This window comes from Ogataea haglerorum, assembly GCF_019207285.1.
Source record: "Ogataea haglerorum isolate 81-453-3 chromosome Unknown 81-453-3_NODE_17_length_200138_cov_96.082680, whole genome shotgun sequence".
NCBI lineage: Eukaryota > Fungi > Ascomycota > Pichiomycetes > Pichiales > Pichiaceae > Ogataea > Ogataea haglerorum.
Window position 1 is genome coordinate 91699 of NW_025065167.1, and position 24373 is coordinate 116071.

Below are 24373 nucleotides of genomic sequence, written 5' to 3' on the forward strand. Positions count from 1 at the left end.
ATAAATTTATTTTCTTGATTTTTTTTGTTCATGACATGGGTTGGAACTACCATTGTGTTCGCCAAGAAACTTCCTGAAGGTCTGAGCTTTGGAATTGACTTTTTCTTTTTTGACTTCTCCAATGAAGTCAGTTTCCAGGGCATCAAGCAGGTCACGAATGGCGTCCATCTTGTCCATCTTACCAATCAACTGAGTAACACGAGGACCGCCAAATTCGTCAAGTGCCAAGATCGCGAGGTCATTTCGATAGACGTAGTAGAAGGCGAGCTGACGGTTGAAAGTATCAGCGTTGAAAATCAGCTTGTTTTTGGTAGAGGACGCACCTTCCAGTTCGAGGCCCTGCTACCGTACATGGTGAACTACTCCAATATCGAAAATAATAAATGGCCTCAATTCGGGCTTCACCTTGACTACAGTCAGATTGTGAGTGTCGAGAGTGACTGGACGAGCGAGCTTGTCACAACGTCCGACTCGTCGACGGCGGAATTGCTCGAATTGCGAAAAGTCATTGAGTTCGACATGAACAGGCAGAACGGCGAGCTCCGGTTGACACAGACAAACCCAAAGGCAGTCTTAAAAGCGGTGAAGCTGGATCTCTCAAAGTACAGCAGAGACAAGTCTGACTATTTTACTGCCCTCTTCACGACCGACAGGTTCACCAACGAGCACAATTTCTGTTTTGTTGGTTTGCTGGTGCTCAACAATTTCTGTTGTTTGGAGCAGTGGTACAGCCTCACCATGCTTGCCCTTGAATGTGTTGATTTGGTGGCCGAACAAGCTGCTTTCTTTGAGCGTTTCATTGAGAATTTACAGAGCCAGCTAGAACAGATTGCCTCACATACCGAGGAATTTGTCAAGGTTTCGCGGCTCAAGACCAGTCTCAAGGTATTTCTCACCAACATGGAGGTTTTCCCGTACTCCGTCCAATTTCGATATGCATCACTACTACGCTTTATCGAAACTCAATTTAGTCTTTCGATCACCTACCAGCTGGATGAGCAGAGCGAAAGCGAAGACGAGAGTTTCGAGGAATAATTGTACAATATATTACATTTGCATTATACGCATTGGTTTCGTCATAGTCTGAACTTCCAAAAAGCCACAGCCACTAATGGTAGGATAGCACAAAAATTGCCCTTCATGATAAAAGGCCGGCAGTCCGTTGGCTTCCAATTTAAGGGTATAGGACCCTGGCTTGCCCCTCGCGCGAAACCATATTCTGTTATCAAACAACTCCCACTCAGACCAAGAGGAGGCGATGTTCACCACGCGTTCGACGGGCTGTTTGAATTTTTCAGTCGCCCTGGTGATCAGAAGATGGATATTATTTTCAGAGCGCACCACCCTCACCAGACACTTGAGGAGATTGAATTTTTCAGGCACCGTCCTGTCCAAGATCGCCTCCGAAAGCGACCACTCGTTTGTGTTGACTGTAGCATGTTTTGAGTCGATCGTCGTATAGCGATGGTGATAGTTAGAAATGGCCGACACACAGTGGAGCGTTTCGAATATGAACCTGTCAAGAGACAGCAGCGGGAAGCGTTCGAAAACCGCTAACGGTATGACGATCGACATCTTCAGAAGACGCGAGTTGAACCTCACTGAAATCTCCTTGTCCAGTTGTCGCAAATCGCTCTCAACGTCGTCCACTGCCCCACGTACGCTTAATACCAGCTGCTCAACGGTATTCTCATCTATCTGTCCCGTTTGCAAGTACCTGCGGACTCTATTTCGCAGCGTGATGGGCTGATAATTCGTAGAATCCTCAAACCACTCCAGATTATGCTCGCGCGCATATGCGTAGAGCTCTTCTTTGCGAAAGTCTAACATGGGCCGCAATATACGCTTGCTGCCAAATGGATCGAGAATGGGATACGAGGACACGTGCCGCATTCCACAGAGACCGAAAAGCGTCGAGTTAGTGGCTAAGCGAATCAAAAACGTTTCTAGCTGGTCGTTGAAATGGTGTGCCACCATCAGATTGTCTATGTGCAGCAACTCCAGTTTCTTGTACATTAATTTATATCTCCATGTCCTGGCACTTTTTTCCAGCTGTTTGGGGTCGATCTTTTCTGAAACACGAACAATCTCGTGATCCAGACACATGCTGCGCACGATCTCATGAACGTTCTCCGCTTCTTTTGTGCTCTCGGGTCGTAATCCGTGATCCACAGTCATGGCATGGATACGGCACGGACTGCCGGTAATCTTAGCCCATTTGCGAGTCAAGTCCAGCAGCACCATGGAATCAACACCACCCGAAACCGCCACAAGGACTTGGTCGGGCAAGGCGCCTCGCATCGACTTACCAAACCGTGAAAGTAAAGACATCCATATTACATGTAAAAAAAATATTTCTAAAAAAACTTAGGCCAGAGCACCCATAGGATCATAGTATGGTAAAACTTTGTAGTCCTTGCTCTTCCAAATATCTGTCAGCTTGGCAGGAGCAAATCTCTCGCTCGTGACAACCTGGAAAACGTATTCGTCGAACCACTTGTCGCTCATAACGAAGTAGCCCTTGTGTGCTCCGTACTCGCCCCAGGAGTTCTCCACCTTCCAGCGAACAGGCTTTCCATCAATAAGATGAACACCCACAAGCACCATAGCGTGCGTCATTTGCGATGAGCCTGTCATCAGACGCTGCTTCTTGGTTAGGTGCATGTCGGTGCCAAAGCCAAGCTGGTAGTCCCATGAGTCAACGTCCAGGAGGCCCAAGTCAGTCTTGCCGAACTTCCCAACGTCACACCCAAAGAACACAGGATGGTTGGCTTGCAGCATTGCAATGGCAGCCTGCTTGAGGTTGTCAATAGACGTATTGACGTACTCGATAGGCTTTCCACCTTCGATGTTGCCCAACTTGTCCACGGTGTACAGTCCCTCGGTGTTTCTCGGGTCATGGATCAGCGAGAAGTACTTGGCAGCGTCGAAGCCCAAAAGGTCGCTGTACATTCCCAAGGGGGTAGTCTTGACCGAATGGAACTTGCCAAACTTGTCCTTGTACTCCCAAGTGATCTCATCGTCAGGCTTTGGAGGTATTCCCAGAGTCAAGGCCAAAATGTTGAAGATCTCATTCAGCATCGAAGTCTTGGCACCTTCAATGTCCTCGCTCTTCTCGCTGGTGCTCAGCTTACGTAAAACGAGCGCAAATTCCCGTAGCTTGTTGTTCACCAAGTAGTTCAGACCGCTGGAGCTAATGGACGAAGCCGAGTCTGGATAAACAGATTTTGGAACAAGCCCGTATGTCTTCACCAGGTTGACCACCATATCCCACTGGCCACCGTCGTTCTCTGGAGTCTGCATGAGGTACTGGACCAATCTAGAGTCGATCTCCTCATCAGCCGACTCAATAATCCTGTTGAGGAACCAGTTCGACTTCTCCAACTTGTCGTAGAAAAAGAGGTAGTTCTGCGAGAACTCGAAGTTTTCTAGTTGGTGCTTCGCCTTGATAAACTCCTTAAACACGTTCGTGGATGCAAAAAGCCAGCATCTGCCAGATGACTTCTGGTTGGTGATGGGCGCGCCTTCAAACTTGACATTCACATTGAACAAATCGACGTTGTCTAAATTAATGACTGCGGTCTGCGCAACTATCTCTGTGATGTCATGGCTGGTGAAACAGCTCAGAGCTAGTCTATTCTTTGGGTCTGCCAGCAGATTTGCCTCCCACTTGGAGAGGTTGCTCAGGCTCAATGGGGCATCTTTTGAGCTGTCCTGCTGGCCTAGCCTTGTCTGTAGCTTCAGCAGAAGCTCGTCGTCGTCATTGGCGCTTCTCACTGGCGTAAATTTTGGTTCCGCTATCTTGGATGTCTGCGAACCCATATTATCGCGATGATAAGCTTTTTTTTAGGTAATCTGAATTTTAAAAGCTACCCCACCATTTTCTAGTTCATGCTGCGTACTCAATCAACAGTGTTCGCAAGGTTTTCGTCCATTGGGGTTTCTAGAAATGTTGCCAGAGAAGAGTTAGCACTAGTACGTTCTCCTCTGCCCAATTACGTTTCCCGTTATGTCGATTTTGCCGGACCCAAGTTTGAACTGAAGAGCTCCCTGACAGATGCTTTCTGGGACCACAAATTGCAGTTCCTGACAAAGCCTGACAGTTCCTTGCTTCCTCGGCGGCCCCGCAGAATTCAGCCTCCTACACAATTTACAGACACGACAGCATTAGCCAGTTACACTACGTATCTGACCTGTGCTAGGCCGTCTCCCAACGAGGAGTCCACTGTCTTGAACATTTTGTATCGCGACGTCCTCACGGACGAGAATCTGCCCCTATTAACTGAGCGTACTATTGATCAGCTGCTCGTATTCCTTCACAGCTACAATCATTGTGCAACAATGCTCAACCTGATCTTCAACATGGCTCCCGCAGTAGGTATTGAGCCCCAAATAAAATGGGTGAATCTCGTACTCAACTCAGCTATCCATCTGGACAGACGATCAAAGGAGCGAGTTCTCGACGCGTGCGTGGACAAGATCATTGAGTACGACCTAGACCCGACCTTGGCTTCGTGGACGAGCCTGTTGATGCTGCTCCCCAAGGAGTCGGCCAAACACTACCTGCAGAGCATGCTGCAACTCAAGATCCCTCTTCAGAGAACCATCTGGCAGGTACTCAAGATTAAGGAGAATGAGCTGCGCACGTCCCAGCAGGCCGTTGAGTTTTTGAGGCAGTACCCGGACTCTTTCTGTCAGCTTTCCGGTAGTATTCACCCAGTCAACTACATCCGGATTTACTCTTTCTATTACAACCTGGACTGTCTGATCAAAAGTGTAGACGTTTTCCAAATGAGACGTCCTCTCAAGTTTAGCCACCTGCAACAACTTATTGTTCAGCCAGCCTATAAGGGCGAGATGTACAAGTCGATCTCTATGCTTGAATATTTTCACTCCAAATGTCCTATTTCCTTATCAAAGAGGCAACTCGTGTACAACCAGCTCTTGAAGTTACATCTACGTTCACTCGGTGCTCACGAAAATTACTACAACGTGCTCAGATTTCTGTACCACAACAGTCAGCAGCACGAAGCTTTCCGCCACATGATCCGGACCGCCTTGAAACACCGCAACGCTGAGCACCTTTATCCTGAAATGATCCGGCCTTGTCCCGAGCTGTCAAGTGATATTATTTCCAACCTGACTTGGAAGCAGCCGATCACAAAATTGGAGGACAACACGCCCAGCTACCAAAAATACGCACGCTTATTTATATAAGGCCTTTTTTTAAATTTGATACAATCTTAGTCGGTCTATTTTACATCAAGTTACTCAACACCCAGCTTTCGCCTGAATTCCTTACTCCTTCTTGCAGCTCTTCCCTCAGGGTTTCTTGGCTTCTTTTTACCGCCAGCACGACCGCCGTTCTTGATACCCTTGACACGAGTACCACTTTTGGCCCTCTCACCTTCCAAGACCACTTTTCCCGCTTTCACGGCCGATCCCAGCAGTCTATCCTTTACTGGAGCCACAGCCTGGTTCCTGCAGCGCGTGATGCGCAGCTCTCTCGGCTTTTTTGATGTCGTGAGTTCTTTTTTGTTTTGTAGCAATGCTTTCGAAACGTAGTTTGTATCTATGAATTGGACAATTGCAAACCCTTTACCATAGTTAGTCTTAGAATCCCTAACCAAACGCACATTCGCGATGACATTTGACTTATCTGGTGAACATGTCTCGTTGAAAAATCTCCACAAGGACTCCTCTGTCTCCTCAAAATCAAGATTTCCAACAAAAACAGAGAGTTTGTTGTCATGCTTCAAGGGCTGGGCAACATGATCAACCCTCAAATGGTGATCCATGAACACGGTTCCGTTCAGCTCCACAGCTTTAAGCGAATCTGCCTCTTTTTCAAAGACCATGTAGCAGTTGGTGGTATCGTCGTCTTTCACGTTATGCAGAATGTAAGCAGCCTTTCGAGGAAGATTGGACTGGACTGCGAAAGACCTGAATCTCATGGACTCGATCTTTCCAAAGGGCTTGAACAGAGCCTTTAGATCCTTGGTAGATTTTTTGGAGGCCATGATGGCTGCAGGAAGATTTCCGATAAATATCGTGCGCTTATTCTTCTCCTTCTCAGCAACAGGATCATATTTAGAGGCCGAGGTGGTGGCTGATGACTCCTCTTTACGAGACTTCGCAAAATCTGCAGCTCTTTTCGCTCTTTTATTTGGCTGCTGTCCGGTCTCCAGAGCCCGTTCCTCCTCCTCGGTCTTGGGAAGCTCAACCAGAGTCCGTTTGCGAGCAACCAGCTCCTTGTTGTCGATCCTGGAAGGCTGAGCAAACAGCGTGGCCAGCGAATCAGACATTTATAGTTCAGGAGAATAAATTTTTTGATAGCCTTTTAGTGTCGCACTACCCTATATTTTCTTAATCTTTAGTAGAGGTGTGTTTTCTATGGGGGAAGCCATAGAGGTCGAGGACACAGCATCAACGGAAGTGAAGGACAGGAAGAATCCATCCAGCGAGGCGAGCGAGATCAATTCGTCAGAGGCGGAGACAGACAGGATGGAAAGCGTCGAAGAGAGCAGGCTCGCCAAGCTTGCTGAAACAAACAAGCCGGAAGAAGACGATAAACTGAGCGGCGAGGAGGAAGATGCGGGAGAACAGGCCGAGGAGGAGTCGGGAATGGAAGAAGACCAGGACACAGGCGAGGACAAGGAGGAGCGCAATAACCAAAAAGAAGGGGAAGAGGAGAAAGCCAGAGAACACCTCAGGTTGGCTGCCTTGGAAGAGATGAAGAATATTGAGATTGAATTCGCGCTGCTGAAGGACAAACTGTATGAGACACAGATGAACAAGCTGTTGTTTGAGCTGGAGCTCTGCAATTCGAACAGGCATCCGGACTTCATCAATTACTCCAACATGATTGAAAATAACTTCCAGGCCAAAGTTGCGCGATACGTGAACCTGCAAAAATACAAACTGAAATGCCTGGACAACCAGACGCGAGCTACACGAGTGGCGATACATCAGCAGTTCATCAAGTGCTGCCAGGACCTGAAGAGCGAAGAGATTACAAACATAACGTCGAACTGGTACGAGATCAACAAGGAACGACGGGCCCTGGATAACGTCACTTTGAACCTACCGGACTATTACCAATACAACGGAGACATTACTGCTGCAAACGTGAACTCGCAGAGCGCAATCAACCGGCTGGTGGTTCAAAGAAACGCACTATACCATGAGCTCAGCAGCTTGAAGGGCATAGAAAAATACACTGGGGGATTCCCAAGCTCGCTGAACGACCTGAAAAGCTGTACGGGCGAGGAGGTCCAGCAGGACCTCAAGGAAATGAACCTGGTATGATGAAATAGGTACTTATTGTATTTCATTAGCTGTTCTAATAAAGTTTCAACTTAGAACCAGAGGATGCTTTTCCGTGCTGGACAGGGTTGTAAGTGATGGAGAACTCTCCAAGGTAGTGGCCAACCATCTCTGGCTTGACTTCGATGGTGTTGAACACCTTACCGTTGTAGATTCCAATAAGAGAGCCGATCATTTCTGGCATGACGATCATGTTTCTGAGGTGGGTCTTGACGATGGCTGGCTTCTCGTTTGGACCAGCAGCAAGCTTGGCAGCTCTCAACTTCTTGATCAAACCCATTGGCTTGGAACCGAGACCTCTGGAAAATCTTCTTCTAACTCTGGCATGGCACAATTTGGCGAAGTCCTCGGTGGACAACTCAAGTAGGTCAGCAAGTTCAACTCCCTTGAAAGAGAAAGTCTTGAAAGTTCTCTTCTTTCTTTGTTCGACTTGAGACATGGTGTGGTGTTGAATGATTAGATTTGCAAAAGTGTATGAAAAATCTTTGCACTCTGCGGCCAGAGCTCACTATTGCACACCTCAGACCAAAATAATACTGGTGCCGGGAAAAAAATTTGTGACTGCGTACGTCGTGCGCGGGTCCTGAAAATTTTCCAGTGCGGTGCAAGGTGTCAATCAGAAATATTGAAGAAATTCGACATCTTCAACATAGCACAAAAAGTGAGTATCACGAATGGACGAATAGGTTAAGGAGACTTGATCGGGCCCTATAACGGGGACACCTAAATCACACAGCCTCCCACATTCTATACAGTCTCCACAAATTCCCCAATACTAACGTTAAGTGAAATACATCGCTGCTTACCTTTTGCTTGTTCAAGCTGGAAACACCGCCCCATCTGCTGCCGACGTCACCAAGGTGCTCGAGTCTGTTGGTGTCGAAGTGGAATCTGAGAAGCTGGACAAGCTGATTGCCGAAGTTGAAGGCAAATCCGTTGAAGAGCTCATCGCTGAAGGTACCGAAAAGATGTCCAGCGTCCCAACTGGTGCCCCAGCAGCAGCAGCTGCTTCTGGTGCTGCTGCCAGTACTTCCGAGGCTGCTGCTGAGGAGGCTGCTGCTGAAGAAGAAGAAGAGGAGGACGACGACATGGGCTTCGGTCTCTTCGATTAGACTAATTCACATCTGCTTATGTAATCGGGAAAAAATCAGACATCTTTTAAACTAAAACACAGCTTTATTTAGGGGGAAAAAAAAGGGGCCAATATCCTTAGCGCCTTACATTACCCTTTATGTCTTCGTTGACCGACGCCATCAACGCGCGGGTTCTTATGGAACTGACCCGTCCGATTACAATTGCACGTGGAATCCTACAATCTGGAGCAGCGCAGTATCCTATCCAGGGCGTGATTTATTTTTTTGAGAACCCTTCTTTATGGCCCATTTACCTAAGGCTGATACCACCTATCTTGATTGTTCATATTTCTGTTTTTGTATCAGTATTTAGTATGCTGTTTCTGCTCAACATCTCGGTGGCGATGTGCTGTTGCGGTCCGTTTGGATTATTCGTGGGGACAGGCGTGACTGCGCAGGAGGCCAATTTTATCACGAGCTACATCTTGGACAACTATTTGATTCCCCGGCCTATGGATTCGCTTTTTGATGACATCTTATGCCGCGAAGGGCTGGAAAAAGTTGTCATACCGGGAAAACTGAAAAGAGTTGTTGGTCCCACTTTTGGCGACAAGCTTTGGGAAAACTCGTTATGGGCTCCCTTGACTTTTCCAGGAACTCTTTATTCCACCTTGAGACCGGTTGTTCTGAGTTCTATCCCCATTATTGGGCCAATGGCTTTAAGCTTTAACAGTGCGGTTGCAAAGGGCAATAGTTTTGAAAAGCGGTACTACAGATTGACCAGACTCAGAGATCGCCAGGTGAGGTATCTTATCAAAGAAAGGGAGGGAGATTACTGGAGTTTTGGTTTTGTGGCTACTCTATTGGAGAGTGTTCCGTTGCTTGGCTCGTTTTTCTATTTCACTAATCAAATTGGTGGAGCTCTCTTGGCTGCAAAGTATTACAAGGAAGGCAGAACTGAGTTTTGATTCGGTGCCTGGCATACGCTAGCTCAAAAACGACAAAAACTCTTGACCTGAAGCTATCGAATCCAAGATCTGAGCTTTATCTTTTTAGACTGCCGTGCTTGGCATATCTCACACGGCGGGCTAAAAAAGAAACGCAAAAACGGTTCTATTGTTCACTAAAAAATTTATCTTACCAAGACTTTGCAATCATGACGCACACAGTTACCCCAGAGATGCGCCAGTTCCTCCATGAACTTCCAAAGTGTGAGCATCATGTCCACTTGGAAGGTACACTGGGTCCTGAACTTCTTTTCCCTTTGGCTGCTAGAAACAACATACAACTCCCGGATCATTTCCCTAAAACTGTGGATGATTTACAATACAAGTATGACAACTTCAAAGATTTGCAGGACTTTCTGGACCTTTACTATGTGGGAATGAGTGTTTTGATTACTGAGGACGATTTCTTTGAACTCGCGTGGGCGTACTTTAGAAAAGCACATGCGGATGGCCTACATCATGCCGAGACGTTTTTTGATCCCCAGGGCCATCTTGAGAGAGGCATTAGTATGGAGACCGTTGTGAAGGGATTTAGAAAGGCGTGCGACAAAGCTGAGGCAGAATTGGGGATCACGACTAAGCTTATCATGTGCCTTCTGAGGCATTTGCCATCTCAAGACGGGTTGGACACCATTGCCTTGGCCAAGCCATACTATGAACAAGGGTTGATACACGGACTTGGTCTGGACTCCTCTGAAAAGCCTTTCCCGCCAGAGCTTTTCAAAGAATGCTATGAGCATATGGCCACCAACCATCCTGGAGTACTTTTGACAGCCCATGCTGGTGAGGAAGGAGGTCCTGAGTATATTCACAATTCTTTGGATTTCCTGAAAGTCACACGTATCGATCATGGCGTCAACTCCATTAAAGACCCACAGTTGATTAAGAGGCTTGCTGACAGCCAAACAATGCTGTCATTATGTCCGATATCGAATCTGAAGCTCCGCGTCGTGCAAGACATTGCAGAGCTACCCATCAGGGAATGGATTGAAGCTGGTGTTCCATTCTCGATCAACTCTGACGACCCTGCCTACTTCGGGGGTTATATTCTAGACAATTACCTTGCCGTTCAATCGAAGTTCGGACTGGACGTCCCGACATGGAAACTGATTGCCCAGAATGGAGTCAAAGGCTCTTACATTCCTCAGTCTCGTAAGGACGAGCTGCTGCAGCGTATCGAAGAAGTGTGTTCTAAGTACAGTTCTTGAGTTTGTCGACTTTGTGTTATCAAGTGCCAGGTGCAGGCTTACGACAAGTGCTAAATAGATTGCATTATGATCAGAAATTCATTTTTCTCGTAATCAATATTTCGAATATTAGATCAGATGCGAAGGTGGGAAAAAAAATAAATAAACAATAATGAGCTCGCTTGCTTTGAAGCTGTTAGAGACGCGTCAAACATGTCAACAAAACCCCGCCTTTGATCTACAGGACCCTTGGAAGCTGGCAATGCAGCTTCGCGACCACAAGGAACAAAGCAGCAGACAGCCAAGTAATGTTCTGAGTCAACGTCTTAAACAGATAATCAGTGATCCAAGTGCGCGATCGTTCAAGCTTCAGCGCGAGAATATCGATCCTGTCGAGCTAAACGTTCTGATTGAGTGGACTCTAGCCAAATTACACGAGGGTTCGGAGGGAAAGGAGATTCTGACGCTGGAGGGAGCGAAACAGGTCCAGAACCAGATCGAGGAGCTTACCGCATCGAAACTACAATTACTCAAAGAACTGGCAGAGAACAAGCAGTCGCAGCTGTTTGAACGTTTTGTCCGGATTGACAAGGACTTGGACTTTTTGCAGGCAAAGCTGACTAGCCACGAGATCCTCGTCGCGCAGCTGGGATACGTGCAGGACATATTCCTAGATCAGAACCCTGCTTTCGTGGCCAGCGACGTGGAGCGGTCGCTGGAGGGGCTTGTGTCTAAGGTGGTGTCGATGTTTGTGCAGAACAACGTCGAACTTCCGGAGCCGAACATCGAGAAGATGCGCAGTCTGACTGGCCGCATCGAGTGGTGTTCTAATTGCATTGTTGCTCTTGTGAACGGCGCAAAAACCACGCCAATCTCTGAGACGCACCAATTCACGAAAGATATCGGCAGCAAGCAGGAGTCAACCGACGTGGAGGAGTTAAGAACGGCACTGAGCGACTTGCAGTTCGCTCACAACTACCTGACCCGCAAATTTGAGGACGAGCGCGAGCTCCACAACACTGTACTTAGCGAGCTGCGGCAGAAGCTCAGCCAATCACAGGAGCTGCTCAATAAATCGAACAGTGAGCTTTCCAAACAAACGGCTCAATTATTGAAATTGGAGCTACAAAACAGTGAATTACAAATGCAATTGGCCAACAAACAGCGGGAAACTATTGACCAAGCCAAGCAATTGAACATTCTGAAGGTCGACCGTCTGGGCGACACGACGGCGGAGAGACCGCTCTCGTTTAGTCAGGGCGCATATCAGTCGTCTTCGCCATCTACACCTCTCACATCGTACCACGAGGACCAATCTTTTGCGGCCACCCCGTCCCCTACCAAGAACAACATCAGCGCGTCGATTTTGAGACTCGAGTTCAAGAAATTGGTAGCAGGCATGAACGAAAGATTTGAGCAGGAGCTCGAAGCCGAACGGGTGGAGAAAAGGCGGTTGCAGGACTTACTGAGAATGTATGAGTCTAAGAAACTCTAGAGGTCAATAAGACTGGTTCCGTTGGCATTGGAGCCAGACTTCTGCGCCTGCTGGTTTCCGAAACCGTATCCCGTGTATGAAGGCGTGATTCCTGTGGATGGGATACCTGTATATTGTGTATCGAAAAAAGGATTGGCCGAGTTGGAGCCAGTCTCCTGCTTGATTCCTGTTCCGTACGAGTTGATAAAGGTTCCGGTTTTTGTGTGCTGTGCTGGGATTCTTGTGTCGCCGATGTTTCCGAACGTGTCCACGCCCGTACCCGTGGCCAGCAAAGCGTTCAATTTCGAGTACTGCTCGTTCATCTTCTGAATACCTGTCGGTGTCTGCTTAAGAGGCTCCTGCTGTTGGCCTTGCTCAGCAGGCTTTGCCGGCTGCGAAGACTGCTGCTGCAGATGGGCGAACGGGTTGTTCGATCCCGTCTTGAGCGGAGCCTGTTGCTGCTGCTGCTGTTGCAAAAGGAGCTGCTGTTGCTGTTGTTGCAAAAGAAGCTGTTGTTGCGCCTGTTGTTGCTGGTATGCAGCCATCTGCTGTGCCTGCTGCTGCGCCAGTTGCTGCTCGTATAGCTGCTGTTGATACATCTGCTGCTGCTGCTGCTGCATAGCCATGTCCTGGTACACGTTCTGGAGATACCCGGTGTTCATCTGCTGGTTGGCGTACACCGGGTTGCCGTACATATCGTAGCCAATGATCTGACCCATGTCTTGTCCCTGTGGATAGTAGCCAAACACCTGAGGCGGCTGCGTGTTGTTGTCGTCCAGATCCAGCAGATTGTTGTTGCGCTTCCGCATCTCTTCCTCCTCGAGGCTGAGCTGGATGGCCTTCTCCAAACTCTCGTCGCTTTGGTTTCTGCGTCTGCGGGCCTCCTCCTCGGCCGTCAAGCGGCTTTCCTCCAGCGCCTTCTGTAAAGCCTCGTCGTACTCGTCCTCGTCAGGTGACATCCGGTTCTTCCTCCTGGTCCGTCTATCGGTCATTTTCTGTCTGGCCAGCTCTCGCTCCTGCTTCAGTCTTTCGTCATCGCGCAACAGCGCCGTCAATTCTTTCGCCTTCACACGGATGATAGCTCCTTGGTCTGTGTTCAGCACGTCGTTCGCTTGGAATTCTCTCAGGGTCTTGATAATGTAGATATTGTTCTTTGCCCAAGCAACCACGTCCTCTGACCCGTATCGCACGAGATAGTCCAAGAGAGTGAGCGACTTGGCTATATGCCGCCAATTCTTTCCCTTGTCGTTCAGCCGACGGTCGATGATATCCATCACCTCCAAAAACTCTCCGTTTTCGTACGTGTGGTTGGCCACATCTGCCATCTGCGCTGTCGTGGGACCTGTCGGATCGTTACTGGTGGCCTTTCGGACCATCACCTGCACGTCGGAGTAGCCGTTGGCCACATTTTTGATGGTTCTTATTACCGACTTCGTGGTAGACATCTGTTTTGGTACTGCAATTAGCGAATATAAAAGTTAAAGGTGTACGTTTTACTGAAAAAAAACGGTTACGAGCGCACACATAGAATATTTTATAGCTTTCTGCTATCGGCCTCGCATCCGGGGCAGTTGTGCAAGACCTCGTGAATAAACACGTCGCAGTCTATGCAAAAATCCTTCGTGCAATCCTGGCAGCGGTACCGCGAGCTCGTGTGGTACTCTCGTCGCGTCGATGGAGCCACGCCGGGCGGAAACTGCGCTTGGCAGCCAAAGCACTGACTCGAGCTATACTCCTCGCTGACGGGCACTTCCTGGAACAATTTCAGCGGAAACAGGTGGTGGTACGACCGCGCAAGGTGTGTTGACAGAATCAGCATTAGATCGCAGCACGGACACACTGTTGGCAGCACGCACACCTTGCTTTTGCAGTTTGGACAGATATAGCCTCCATACACCGCCTTCGAATGGCAGGAGCAGAACGTCGGCTGATTGTCGCTCACTCGCGACGGAAAGCCCATCTTCACAAGGGTGACGCCGTCTTTCTTTTGCGATTCAACTTTTGTCACCGCCAATGGCGTGACAGCGTCCATAAAAAGCTCTTTGAAATGCTGCTCGTACAACACCACATGGTACGAGTTTTTTAGGTCTCCGTAATTAGTCATGCGGCAGAGCTCCTGGCAAACAGCCACCTGTGCGGTTAGCCCAATCACACGCACAGTGATTTTTTCTCGCACCAGGTCCTGAATCGTTTTGTGTATATTCCCTGGATCTGAAGTAAATAGGGCACCGAATATTACCAGCACCTCTCGCGTGCAGTGCGAAGCAACGTGCAACAAAAGGCCTCGGCACATTTCCAAAGCGTTCTGTAGAGAAGGATACCCCTGAGGTTCGAGTTTGCGAATATTCTTTAGTGCTTCGATGTGGTCGTGAGGATTGCCGCTCACTTCAGAAACAAGCTGGGCAATACCGTTGCGCATGATGACTATGCTTAGCTGTGAAATTGGGTTTTGATCGAAAAACTCCCCGACAAATTCGATCGCGTTAGAGATCATCACAGACACTCGATTAGGTCTGAAATCTTTTTCCATCATGACGTTTGAAAAGTCCAGCACCAACACCATCGTACGGATGATTCCACGCTGAAAGGGCGTGATGTTTTTCATATATCGTTTTTTCTGCGATTCGACCAAGCCAGACACGATAGATTCTATACTTCCGCTCTCATCCTCCTGCACTATATCCCATGAACGCCTGTACTGGTCTTCCCAGGCGTAGGCACCGTTGGCGCCTTTTAGTGCGTCTGGCGCCTTTTTGCCGTCGTCATTGTTTTCGTCTTCCGAGTGTTCAGGCGAGGGAGCGAATTCAGGATCTAAGTCCATCTGGAAGCAAATGCAAGAAAGCTTTTTTGTGATATTTTTTGACGATTACGTTATTCTGAAAAGTTCAAAAAAAAAATTCAGGAAAATAGATCTGATGGGTAAACCTAGAGGCAGACGAGAAAAGAGGAAGGAAAAGCTCGATGAGAGCATTGTTGAGAGTCCAGAGCCCGGCAACAAGGAAGGAACTCCATTTTTTGGGCTGCTGGACTCCACGGAACTAGAATACTTCAAGCAGGCCGAGTCCACCCTCAATGTGAATGCTTTTAGTAGCAGCGAGGAACGGGAGTACTTCGTTGCAGGTGTCTACGAGGAATCAAAGGGCAAAGAGTTGAAGCTGGTTACAAACCAAATATGCTCGAAGCTGATGGAAAGACTCGTTCTGGTAGCTACGGACCGTCAGATGAAACAGCTGTTCACCGCATTCAATGGCCATATCGTTCAGCTGTGCTGCCAGAAGTATTCCTCACATGTGATGGAGACGTATCTGGTCAGATTGGCTATGTATGTGGAGAAACAAATGACGTCCGAGCCAGAGGAGCCGGCTGCTGACGAAGAGTACGTTTCGATGGAAAACATGTTTCTCTTTATCTTGGCCGAGATCAAACCACAGCTGGATAATCTAGTTGTCCACAGGTATGCATCACATGTGCTGCGTGTGATCTTACTTATTTTAGGAGGCAAACAGCTTCCTTCAACGGTAGAGTCTAACTCCGTGCTCCGGTCCAAGAAGTCCAAGATTGCGCGCAAGATGATCGATATTAAGGACAACGAAGACTATAAACGCTCCTACCTGACTCCGTCCTCGTTCAAGGATGAACTAGCAGACATTCTGCGTCTTCTAAATGACCAGTACGACACAAAGTCGCTCAGGGAGCTTGCAATAGACAAGATCGGGTCTCCGGTGACCCAGCTCCTGATCCAGCTTGAAGGAATAGTTGACAAAGACCGTACGCTGTGGTGCAAAACGTTCAACGTGGTTTCGCACGAAAAAGATCCGAAAGAGGAAGCTTTTGTCGAGTACCTGCTGTCGGATGCCGTTGGCTCCCATTTTCTGGAGACAGTGATCTCCACACAGCGTCACAAGAACGTCGAACGTCTGTTTGAGCTGTACATGAAAGACCGCGTTCTAAAGCTCGCTAAGCGTGAAACCACGGGAGCATACGTGATTCGCGCATTGTTGAAGAAGCTCAAGCCTGCGGACCAGAAGTTCCTACTGGACCAACTTGTCCCGCATCTCAACGAGCTCATCGTCAACGGGTTCGACTTTGGCCAGAGCGTCATGGATAGCTCGCAAGAACGCGGAGACTATCTGAAGCCAGAGATAGTGGAGAAGTTTGTCCACTTTTTTCGTCTTGGCGAGAATTCAGACATATTTGAGAGCGTTCTCAGACTCTCGACGTCCACGCTCGGGAACACGAGGGACGACTGGCCCACGGCAGACGAGCGTCGGCGAGCACTTTTTTTGGAGAAGCTTGTCGCGTACGACTCAAAGTTCTTGCAAGAGTGTGTTGATGCGTTGATCGCCATGGATCTCGAGAGACTGAAGGCCATGTGCAAGCACGGTGTCTTTTCGCACGTTGTGGAAAAGTGTTTGAACAAAAGCGTCGACACAATTAGCCGCAAGAAATTACTCAACAAGCTGACAGAAACCATCGCAGAGCTGGCATGCCATGCAACTGGATCACACATCGTGGATTGTCTATGGGGATTTACGTTTGGGCTCAATATGTATAAAGACAGGGTTGCGAAAATCCTGTTTGACAATCACGAGATGCTGAAAAACAGCGGCTACGGCCGCCAAGTGTGGAAGAACTGGCACATGGAGCTGTACTCTAGACGGTATGCTGACTGGAAGAGGATAATCAAAGACGAACTGGTGCGCGAGCAGGAACTCGAAGAAGAGAAAAAACACAAGTCCAAGTCAAGGTAGGGCCCTATGGTTGGAAGATTAAACTTAGGAATGAAACGTGTGCTGAATGCGACAAGTAGGCCTTCTGAAAATTGATAGAAAAGAGTAATTGAAAGCTGCATGAGCGATATTGAGGTTGCTTAATGTGATGAAGTCCATATGGTCCACCGGCATTAGTAGTTCATTATTCCTAAAATGGGCATTGCTTTGATACATTGCTGCTTTGCGGGATCACAATGCAGCCAAAGCAGACGTGACTGCATGACTTCATGTGAAAAAGGCAGCCCCAATTTCGGACATAAGATTAGATACAATATACATGTATGCGGCAGGATATGTCTGAAATAGTAATACTGATCTGGAGAGATCGGATGAGGAGCTGAGACAAACGAGATGAAACGTTTCGGATTATGTCGTATGTCCGACTACAAAGGCATGGCCAGAACACAATGCATCAGGATTGTTGTAATTGTTTGCATGATGCTGCCACAAAAGCTACCGCGTAACTCCACACTGCAAACACTTAATCTGCGATTCTTTATAATGCATTATCTTTCTCCCAGTATATATAATAGTAACCGTCGCGAAAACTGGCACATAATTAAGAAACATTTCTTGAAACAAATATATAAGTATCTGAGACATCCTGATGGTGCTCTCTGAGTTACAAAAAACAATCCAATTCTAATCTCAATCATTCTGTTACATCTCGGTGGGCCTGAAGCCGTTGTTAGACTATACTTCACACCGTACTCAAATTGTCATGGCAGAGACAAGCAATGGATCAGTTTTGAATGACTTCCCCACAGATCGCGGCCGAAATCCTCCTGAAACCCCAGTCAGTTCTGTGGAAACCTCGCTCAGATTGATTGATGACCTGAAGTTCTTTTTGGCCACCGCTCCAGTAAACTGGCATGAAAACCAAGTCATCAGAAGATACTTTCTGAACAAGGAAGAAGGGTTCGTCTCCTGTGTGTACTGGAACAACCTGTACTTCATCACAGGAACAGACATTGTGCGCTGTATTGCGTATAAGATCCATCACTTTGGACGAACCATCGTTGATAGAAAGAAATTTGAGGAAGGGATCTTCAGTGATCTCCGAGCCCTTAAGTGCGGTACGGACGCAGTGTTGGAGAATCCGCGGTCGCCATTCCTCAAATTTTTACACAAAAACCAATGTCTAAGAACACAAAAGAAACAGAAGGTGTTCTTTTGGTTTAGTGTGCCCCATGACAAGTTGTTTGCCGAAGCACTGGAGAGAGATTTGAAGAAAGAATATGCCAATCAGCCGGCCACCACCCGGGCTATGAGCGAGCCTTCCTTATCGCTTAAGTTTGATCACTCGATGCCGCTTGCGGACCAGATCCTGAAACACCTGGAGAAAGACAGTGGCATGAGAAGAGGCGATATCTATGATGGTGACACAGAAGCAAATATTGAACAGGTTGTGAGACCCCCATCCAGCGACCAGAAGACCATGGCAAGTCATCCGTCCGTCAAGGAGGAGATCAATAGCATCACCACTGATGACGATGACTTCCCGTTGGACTTCTTGCCAGCTGAATCAGCAGGACTCTCAGACCATATCATGGGCTCATCATATGACGCCGGCTACATCAGCTACGGTCACCATCCGTCCTTATACATGGACCCTACAATGTACGCAGGCTCTCCTGGGAGAGCATTATTTATGGACGATTATTTGCTGGATCAGGCTACACCGGTTGTTCCTGTGATGTACAGCACACAACAGCATCGACTCCAATCCGGAGGCCCGCCGTCAGCCACAAATCCTTTGAACCTACGCATGACACCAAGAGTTACCAATTCGCTGCGTACTGCAACACCCAAAAGTGCCACATTTGCACACGCAGGCCACACCTCTGCTTACGCGCATACTTACGCTCAACAACAGACGCTACAGCTGGTTCCATCGCCAACTACTCTTGCGAACGGTAACAACCCTGCTGGAGAATCCAGATCTCAGTCACGTTCAGGAAACAGTGACAAAGAAGATCCGAATTCCTCACCTCAGGTTTTGCTGAGCTATCCTTCGCACCCTACAAATGGAAGTCACACGTTGGACATGGAGTTCGATCCTTTCCAACACCAGCAAGTGGTCTCTCTTCCGTCTGGGGGGCATTTCCCGTATGGAATCTATGGTCCATCGCCGTACTACTCGGACTTCCCATTACTTCCATATAACCAGCCCCTCTCGGCAGCCTTTTACCAATCTCCGATTTACCAGTCATTCGGATCTGCTAAAGGATATGCTTCAATGGAGGCGCCGTCTTCACACCAGCATCCTAGGAGTGCGAAAGTGAAGGACAAACTGGCCTCAGCTGCAGCGTATTCGGGGTTACATCCTTCCAAAGCGGGCCGTCAGCCGAAGAGTATCCTTGTGAGAGACAGGAATACAGCTTCAAGGGGAGGACGGATCACGAAAAACGTCAAGGTCAGGGGCAAGCAGAAGCTCATGAACCCGTCTTTGCAACATCTTGACCTTGACAGTCTGTATGATGAGAACGGGGAGGCCTATAGTGACTTGAGCGAGGAATTGGACACTAAAAACATTGTCAAAATGGAGGAAGAAGACGAGAAGGTTAGTGAGGAAAACTGGAAGTCTCGCATCGATCATGATGCAGCATCGTTGACTCCAAAGAGTCATGTAGAAAACGGAATGAATGTGTCCACCTCCGAGACCGGCTCGAGAAGTTCGCCGGAAACGAGGGGATCCATCGGTTTTGGACCTGCCGACAGCCAGAACTCGGATGAGAACGACGAACGACCAGTACTTTAAAGGACTTTTGCTACATATACATCGTACAGTTTGTTTTTCTAAGTAGGTGGGGAAAAGCGAGACTGACTGACATTCGTAGATTCTTTTCTCGGATCATGGTATTATCCCAAATAGGCAAATTGTGGATGAAATGGGGTGATGGCGAAAAAGAAAATGTGTTGTGCAGCATGGTGCACGGGTGTAATTAAACGAACAAGGGCACATTCTAAAAAGTTCCAAATTTAAACAAATCGGTAGCTTTGATCTTATGAAAACTGAGTTAAAAGTGTGACAAACTGGCAATACAGACAGATAACAGCTATTTTTGTACTGTGGAATTGTGATCGCAAAGTTCAATCTCAGCAAAAAAGCTCACTACGTTTGAAATAAAAGCGTTCAGATAGTAATATTTGTCTGGCAACGACAAGGTTTATTACAACTTAGATAACAACAGTTTTTCATAGATCGGAGCCAAAGCTACTGATACCGACACCTTTTCCACTATTGCCGCTGCTTATGGGATATTTATTGCATTTAATTTTTTGATCGGTCGGGATTATTGGGTTTACGGTTACAATGAGTTTCGATTACAGGGCATACGTCGACGGCGGATTACTGAACGGTAGATATTTGAAGGTCAGAGACATCAGTGAAGGATCATTTGGAATTGTTTCACTAGCGAAGGACGTAAAGGACCATGATAGGCTTGTGGCACTGAAATATAATACCACATGTATCAGCGATTTCACATTCGCGGAACAGGAAGATGAAAAGACAGTCAGCAAGTCTGTGGTTTTGAAGGAAACCCAGCAGGAAATCAACATGTTGAGACGGGTTTCGGGCCATCCAAACATCACCGAGTTGCTGGATTGCTTTGACAGCTACATCGTTCTCGAGTACGCTTCACGCGGAGACCTGCATGATTCGATCCAAATGGGAGTTGCACCAGCTTGTACTAGAGACGTGGTTGATGTTTCACTGCAACTCTTGAGTGCTGTGGAATACTGTCATAGCATGGGAGTTTATCACCGAGACATCAAACCCGAGAACATTTTGATCTGTGAAGATTGGTCCATCAAGCTCACTGATTTCGGTTTGGCTACAGACGAGAAGTACTGTACCGATTTCGATGTTGGTTCCGAGAGGTACATGGCTCCAGAGCTGTTGGACCATAAGGACATCGACACATACAGCGCAGACAAGGTTGACATATGGTCCTTGGGAATTTGTTTGCTGAATATTGTGTTCGGCAAGTCGCCTTTCAACTCTGCAAGCTCCAAGGACCGCTTGTTCCTGCATTTTGCGGCAAACAGAGAAACTTTGTTTGACATATTTCCTGCAATGAGTTACGACTTATTTTCGGTTTTGAGATCAAGTTTGACTATTGATCCCGAAAACCGCAATCTGGAAACTATGAAGGATTCTCTGCTTAAAGTCGAGCATCTGACTTGTGACTTTGAGTTTGAAGAGGAGGAGTCCGAAGTTATTGAAGAGAAGCCTACGGAAGAAGAAATTACTGACAGGACTTCAGACAAGGAGAACCAGAAGGAGACTGCTGCCAAGGCTGGCAATAAACATTTATCAGTTCCTAGACCTAAGCACAAGGCAGGTCATCCACGGAAGCCGCTCAAGATCCCAAGCATGCGGAATGTCAGACACAAGTCTCATAATGGTCGGATAAACAAGCGGGTTAACATCCAGCACGATGCTAACAATAATCACTACCTGGATGATTCATTTAGACGTGCTGACTTCTTTACCCCGAGGACCGTTTTCAACCACTATATGGAAAAGGCACAGAAACCCAGACATACTCAACAAAGAACGCCTTCGGAGAACAACAGATTTTATCGGCGCAACCCCAACCAGAAGAACAGGGCCTGGAAGAAAAGAAAGCACAGGAACTATCATGCGAAGGACAACCACAATACCAGGAAAGCTCACTATAAGTCTAGAAGAAGCTCTGATACTTATTATAGGGGAAGCAAGTCTTTGGGACGGACACCTGTCACTCCGACTAGTCAAGGAGATAATTACCCCACATCTGCAAAATCGACTGGTGCCGTCAGACCTCGAAGCTTTGTGAGCCATTCGGGCAAATACGTCCCACCAAATCTGCGGCCATCTCCGAAAGCCGAAATTGAAGAAAATGTGTTTGAGTCAGAAGATGAGAAAACCAGTGGTGATGATGATTTATTTCTTTTTGAAGACGGCGAGCATAAAGCCAGACCTTCCAAGAATGTTCGCAAATACTCCAGTGCGAAAAAGGAGGTTTCGAGCTATCCTTCTGTGTTGAGTGGTCAACTGGGTTTTTTGTCAAAGCAACTTGGTGAAGTGTCGTTGACTGACAATGCAGAGCGGCAAAATTCAAGAAACACTTCTTTGACAACAACTTTCTCCAGCAACTTCTCGTCCTTCGGTTCAAACATAACCAGTACTACCACGTATGACAAGTACATTCCTCCGCACCAGCGCCGCAACTCCCACTCGTCTGTTTTGCAAGCCGGGGTTAATTTGAAGAAGCCTGAGAACGGAAAATACGTCCACACGCACTCTGCCGGGAATAAACCTATACGTGTGATGACTCCGATCATATCAACTTCTGTCCCTACGAAGAAAACGAACTGGTTCCACAACCATCAGCATTATGACTACAAGCAATCAGAAGTTTTTGATCCTGAAAAACAGAACGATGTTGGGTTTTTATTTGAGGATGAGGGCGTGTCTTACGAACTGGGTACTGTCGAATTTTCTGATACTGGACTGAAGAGCGATCAGCATGTCAAGGTTTTTGAAGTTGGCGAACCCTCGAAGGTTCAGACTTGATCCATTTTATTTAGCCTTCTTCATCAGTGCTTTGACACCATCAGCCAATGCTGGACAGTAGTGAGACTCGAGAAGCACATTTTCCCAAATGACAGCGACGTCAGCGTTTGCAAGTGCAATATTATCCTGTTCAGCATGGTAAACTCCGTTTTGAATGCGGTCTTCTGTTGTGTAGAGTCCTTTAATGTCCTCGTATCTGGCCATCAGCTTGTCCACAAACTTCAGCCCTGCAATACCAGTTTTCTCTGGAGCCTGCAGCAGAAGAGAATAGATGCGCTTGGTGAATGCTATAGATCTTTTGCCTGAGCCTGACCTGGAGTTGAAAAACACGTAGTCTAGACACCTGAGGAGCAGCTCTGACTTAGTGGCTATATTGACGTTTGGACGATACTGTGTTGCGGCGAGAGGGTCAACCAGACGGAGCGTCTTGTGCGAGAACTCTATATCTGAGTCGAGCGCAAGCGTCGGCAACAGCGTGTACAGATACTGCACAAACTTGTTCAAATCCACAGACATTCGTTTGGTTGGCAGGTTTGCGGTCAGCGAGAAAGACGTGACGATTGCGAGCAGGACCTGTCTGATACTGGTGCTAGAAAAGTTGCCTTCTTCATTGATATCGTGCAGCAAATTCTCACAGATCTCGCGCAGGATCTGGAGGAAGTCGCCAATAAGGTCAATGTTGACTTGGTGTCCGTACTTGGCGAGACCTTCCAGAACCGGGGCCATCAGTTTATCAGGTCTGGCTCTAAGAATTTCGAGATATAGCGTAACCAGTATCTTCAGTACCTGTGCCTGGTTTCTTTCTCTTTCTTCTGCACTGACTGCTTGCTCGGCTGCTCTGAGCTCTTTTTCGATCTGCTTGCGTTCTTTACGTTGTTTGCGTTCCTTTTTGGACAGATGCACTCTATCTTTCTTCCTGAGTTTTAGTTTTTTTTCTTCCTCGGTCGAGTTTGGATCGTAGTCATCCAAAATGCTCAGTGCCAGGAAGACGTTCACGACACTCTCGTCAACTTTGTATTCTCTCGTGCGAATGGCGCGACTCAAGAGAATTGCCAGCTCCACTGAGATGTCACCGCGGTCAGCATCCTCCTTGAAAAGCTCTTCCATGGTCTGGATACTTTTCTCGTAGACTTTGAACTCAGACTCGGAAGCAGGCTTTCTGACTGCCCTTTTGACCACGATTTGGAAAAGTTCCTTCCGATAGTTGAAAAATCGTAAGGCTAGCGCTAATTCGCATGCTGCATTATTAGCCAGGATCCCCAATTGCTTGTCCAGTTCAGTGGCTTTAGGCGTGGTGGAAACCACCCTCGCTTTTTGAGTCAACAGATCAATGTAATGTTTGTACTCAAAAACAAGTGTTTCCTCAAAGTATCGCAGCTTGGCCACATCCTTGCTAACTTTCTGTTTCTTTTCAATTTCTGTGAGAGGCCGTATACGGTATGCTGGGGCAATACTCTTGAATATTGGAACAGCGGCAAGAAGAGACAGTTTGGACGTGTTGGGATTCTTCGAGTTGGCCATCCTTCGCAACCTGGCTAAAAGTTTTACATGTTCCTCTGGATCTTCCATGATTTGTTCTGCAATGTGTGCGATTTCCTCCTTGGTCTTGACCAGCTTTTCCTGTGGAGTCAATTCTTCGTCAGATTCAGATTCAGATTTCTCGGAGGAGTGCTGTTCTGGTTCCACATCTTCAGACTCCGACGGCTCCTCTGCTTCCACCTGCTTCTTCTTCAAAACTCTCTTGAATGTTCCATCTGGCATTTTCACAGGCAAACCTTCCTCAAGCTCTTGATCCTCTTTGAACTGTCTAGGACGGAGCTCATAGTCCTGTTCTTCGTCCTCATCAAATGAGACATTGTCCTCTTCGTCATAGTCCTTGAAAACGCCGGCATCAAGCTTGGCATCCTCATCTTTTCGACGCTTGACCAGTCTCTTCTCAACAGATCGCTTAACCTTTCTCTTAGCCAT

At 47.5% G+C, this 24373-nt stretch overlaps 16 protein-coding genes across 16 annotated transcripts; 9 read left to right on the forward strand and 7 right to left on the reverse strand.

The window, feature by feature from the left end:
* Window positions 1-30: 30 nt before the first annotated feature.
* Window positions 31-1035, forward strand: KL911_004935 (uncharacterized protein; the record flags this gene model as incomplete). The annotated part of the gene is made up of 1 exon (XM_043200281.1): window positions 31-1035. One exon carries the CDS (start codon window positions 31-33, stop codon window positions 1033-1035), a length of 1005 nt encoding a protein of 334 aa, XP_043052294.1.
* Window positions 1036-1047: 12 nt separating this feature from the next.
* KL911_004936 (uncharacterized protein) lies at window positions 1048-2301 on the reverse strand (the record flags this gene model as incomplete). The annotated part of the gene is made up of 1 exon (XM_043200282.1): window positions 1048-2301. The coding sequence occupies one exon, from the start codon at window positions 2299-2301 to the stop codon at window positions 1048-1050; it is 1254 nt and encodes a 417-aa protein (XP_043052295.1).
* Window positions 2302-2367: 66 nt separating this feature from the next.
* On the reverse strand, window positions 2368-3822 carry KL911_004937 (uncharacterized protein; the record flags this gene model as incomplete). The annotated part of the gene is made up of 1 exon (XM_043200283.1): window positions 2368-3822. One exon carries the CDS (start codon window positions 3820-3822, stop codon window positions 2368-2370), a length of 1455 nt encoding a protein of 484 aa, XP_043052296.1.
* Window positions 3823-3891: 69 nt separating this feature from the next.
* On the forward strand, window positions 3892-5217 carry KL911_004938 (uncharacterized protein; the record flags this gene model as incomplete). Its single annotated transcript, XM_043200284.1, has 1 exon — window positions 3892-5217. One exon carries the CDS (start codon window positions 3892-3894, stop codon window positions 5215-5217), a length of 1326 nt encoding a protein of 441 aa, XP_043052297.1.
* Window positions 5218-5267: 50 nt separating this feature from the next.
* On the reverse strand, window positions 5268-6305 carry KL911_004939 (uncharacterized protein; the record flags this gene model as incomplete). The annotated part of the gene is made up of 1 exon (XM_043200285.1): window positions 5268-6305. The coding sequence occupies one exon, from the start codon at window positions 6303-6305 to the stop codon at window positions 5268-5270; it is 1038 nt and encodes a 345-aa protein (XP_043052298.1).
* Window positions 6306-6393: 88 nt separating this feature from the next.
* Window positions 6394-7308, forward strand: KL911_004940 (uncharacterized protein; the record flags this gene model as incomplete). Its single annotated transcript, XM_043200287.1, has 1 exon — window positions 6394-7308. One exon carries the CDS (start codon window positions 6394-6396, stop codon window positions 7306-7308), a length of 915 nt encoding a protein of 304 aa, XP_043052299.1.
* Window positions 7309-7342: 34 nt separating this feature from the next.
* On the reverse strand, window positions 7343-8416 carry KL911_004941 (uncharacterized protein; the record flags this gene model as incomplete). The annotated part of the gene is made up of 2 exons (XM_043200288.1): window positions 7343-7711; window positions 8159-8416. 2 exons carry the CDS (start codon window positions 8414-8416, stop codon window positions 7343-7345), a joined length of 627 nt encoding a protein of 208 aa, XP_043052300.1.
* Window positions 8417-8557: 141 nt separating this feature from the next.
* Window positions 8558-9367, forward strand: KL911_004942 (uncharacterized protein; the record flags this gene model as incomplete). Its single annotated transcript, XM_043200289.1, has 1 exon — window positions 8558-9367. The coding sequence occupies one exon, from the start codon at window positions 8558-8560 to the stop codon at window positions 9365-9367; it is 810 nt and encodes a 269-aa protein (XP_043052301.1).
* A 188-nt stretch (window positions 9368-9555) lies between these two features.
* KL911_004943 (uncharacterized protein) lies at window positions 9556-10614 on the forward strand (the record flags this gene model as incomplete). Its single annotated transcript, XM_043200290.1, has 1 exon — window positions 9556-10614. One exon carries the CDS (start codon window positions 9556-9558, stop codon window positions 10612-10614), a length of 1059 nt encoding a protein of 352 aa, XP_043052302.1.
* Window positions 10615-10765: 151 nt separating this feature from the next.
* KL911_004944 (uncharacterized protein) lies at window positions 10766-11589 on the forward strand (the record flags this gene model as incomplete). Its single annotated transcript, XM_043200291.1, has 2 exons — window positions 10766-11393; window positions 11558-11589. The coding sequence occupies 2 exons, from the start codon at window positions 10766-10768 to the stop codon at window positions 11587-11589; spliced, it is 660 nt and encodes a 219-aa protein (XP_043052303.1).
* Window positions 11590-12084: 495 nt separating this feature from the next.
* On the reverse strand, window positions 12085-13512 carry KL911_004945 (uncharacterized protein; the record flags this gene model as incomplete). Its single annotated transcript, XM_043200292.1, has 1 exon — window positions 12085-13512. The coding sequence occupies one exon, from the start codon at window positions 13510-13512 to the stop codon at window positions 12085-12087; it is 1428 nt and encodes a 475-aa protein (XP_043052304.1).
* An 89-nt stretch (window positions 13513-13601) lies between these two features.
* KL911_004946 (uncharacterized protein) lies at window positions 13602-14888 on the reverse strand (the record flags this gene model as incomplete). The annotated part of the gene is made up of 1 exon (XM_043200293.1): window positions 13602-14888. One exon carries the CDS (start codon window positions 14886-14888, stop codon window positions 13602-13604), a length of 1287 nt encoding a protein of 428 aa, XP_043052305.1.
* A 94-nt stretch (window positions 14889-14982) lies between these two features.
* Window positions 14983-16818, forward strand: KL911_004947 (uncharacterized protein; the record flags this gene model as incomplete). Its single annotated transcript, XM_043200294.1, has 1 exon — window positions 14983-16818. The coding sequence occupies one exon, from the start codon at window positions 14983-14985 to the stop codon at window positions 16816-16818; it is 1836 nt and encodes a 611-aa protein (XP_043052306.1).
* Window positions 16819-17560: 742 nt separating this feature from the next.
* On the forward strand, window positions 17561-19600 carry KL911_004948 (uncharacterized protein; the record flags this gene model as incomplete). Its single annotated transcript, XM_043200295.1, has 1 exon — window positions 17561-19600. The coding sequence occupies one exon, from the start codon at window positions 17561-17563 to the stop codon at window positions 19598-19600; it is 2040 nt and encodes a 679-aa protein (XP_043052307.1).
* A 555-nt stretch (window positions 19601-20155) lies between these two features.
* Window positions 20156-22405, forward strand: KL911_004949 (uncharacterized protein; the record flags this gene model as incomplete). The annotated part of the gene is made up of 1 exon (XM_043200296.1): window positions 20156-22405. One exon carries the CDS (start codon window positions 20156-20158, stop codon window positions 22403-22405), a length of 2250 nt encoding a protein of 749 aa, XP_043052308.1.
* A 6-nt stretch (window positions 22406-22411) lies between these two features.
* Window positions 22412-24373, reverse strand: KL911_004950 (uncharacterized protein; the record flags this gene model as incomplete). Its single annotated transcript, XM_043200298.1, has 1 exon — window positions 22412-24373. One exon carries the CDS (start codon window positions 24371-24373, stop codon window positions 22412-22414), a length of 1962 nt encoding a protein of 653 aa, XP_043052309.1.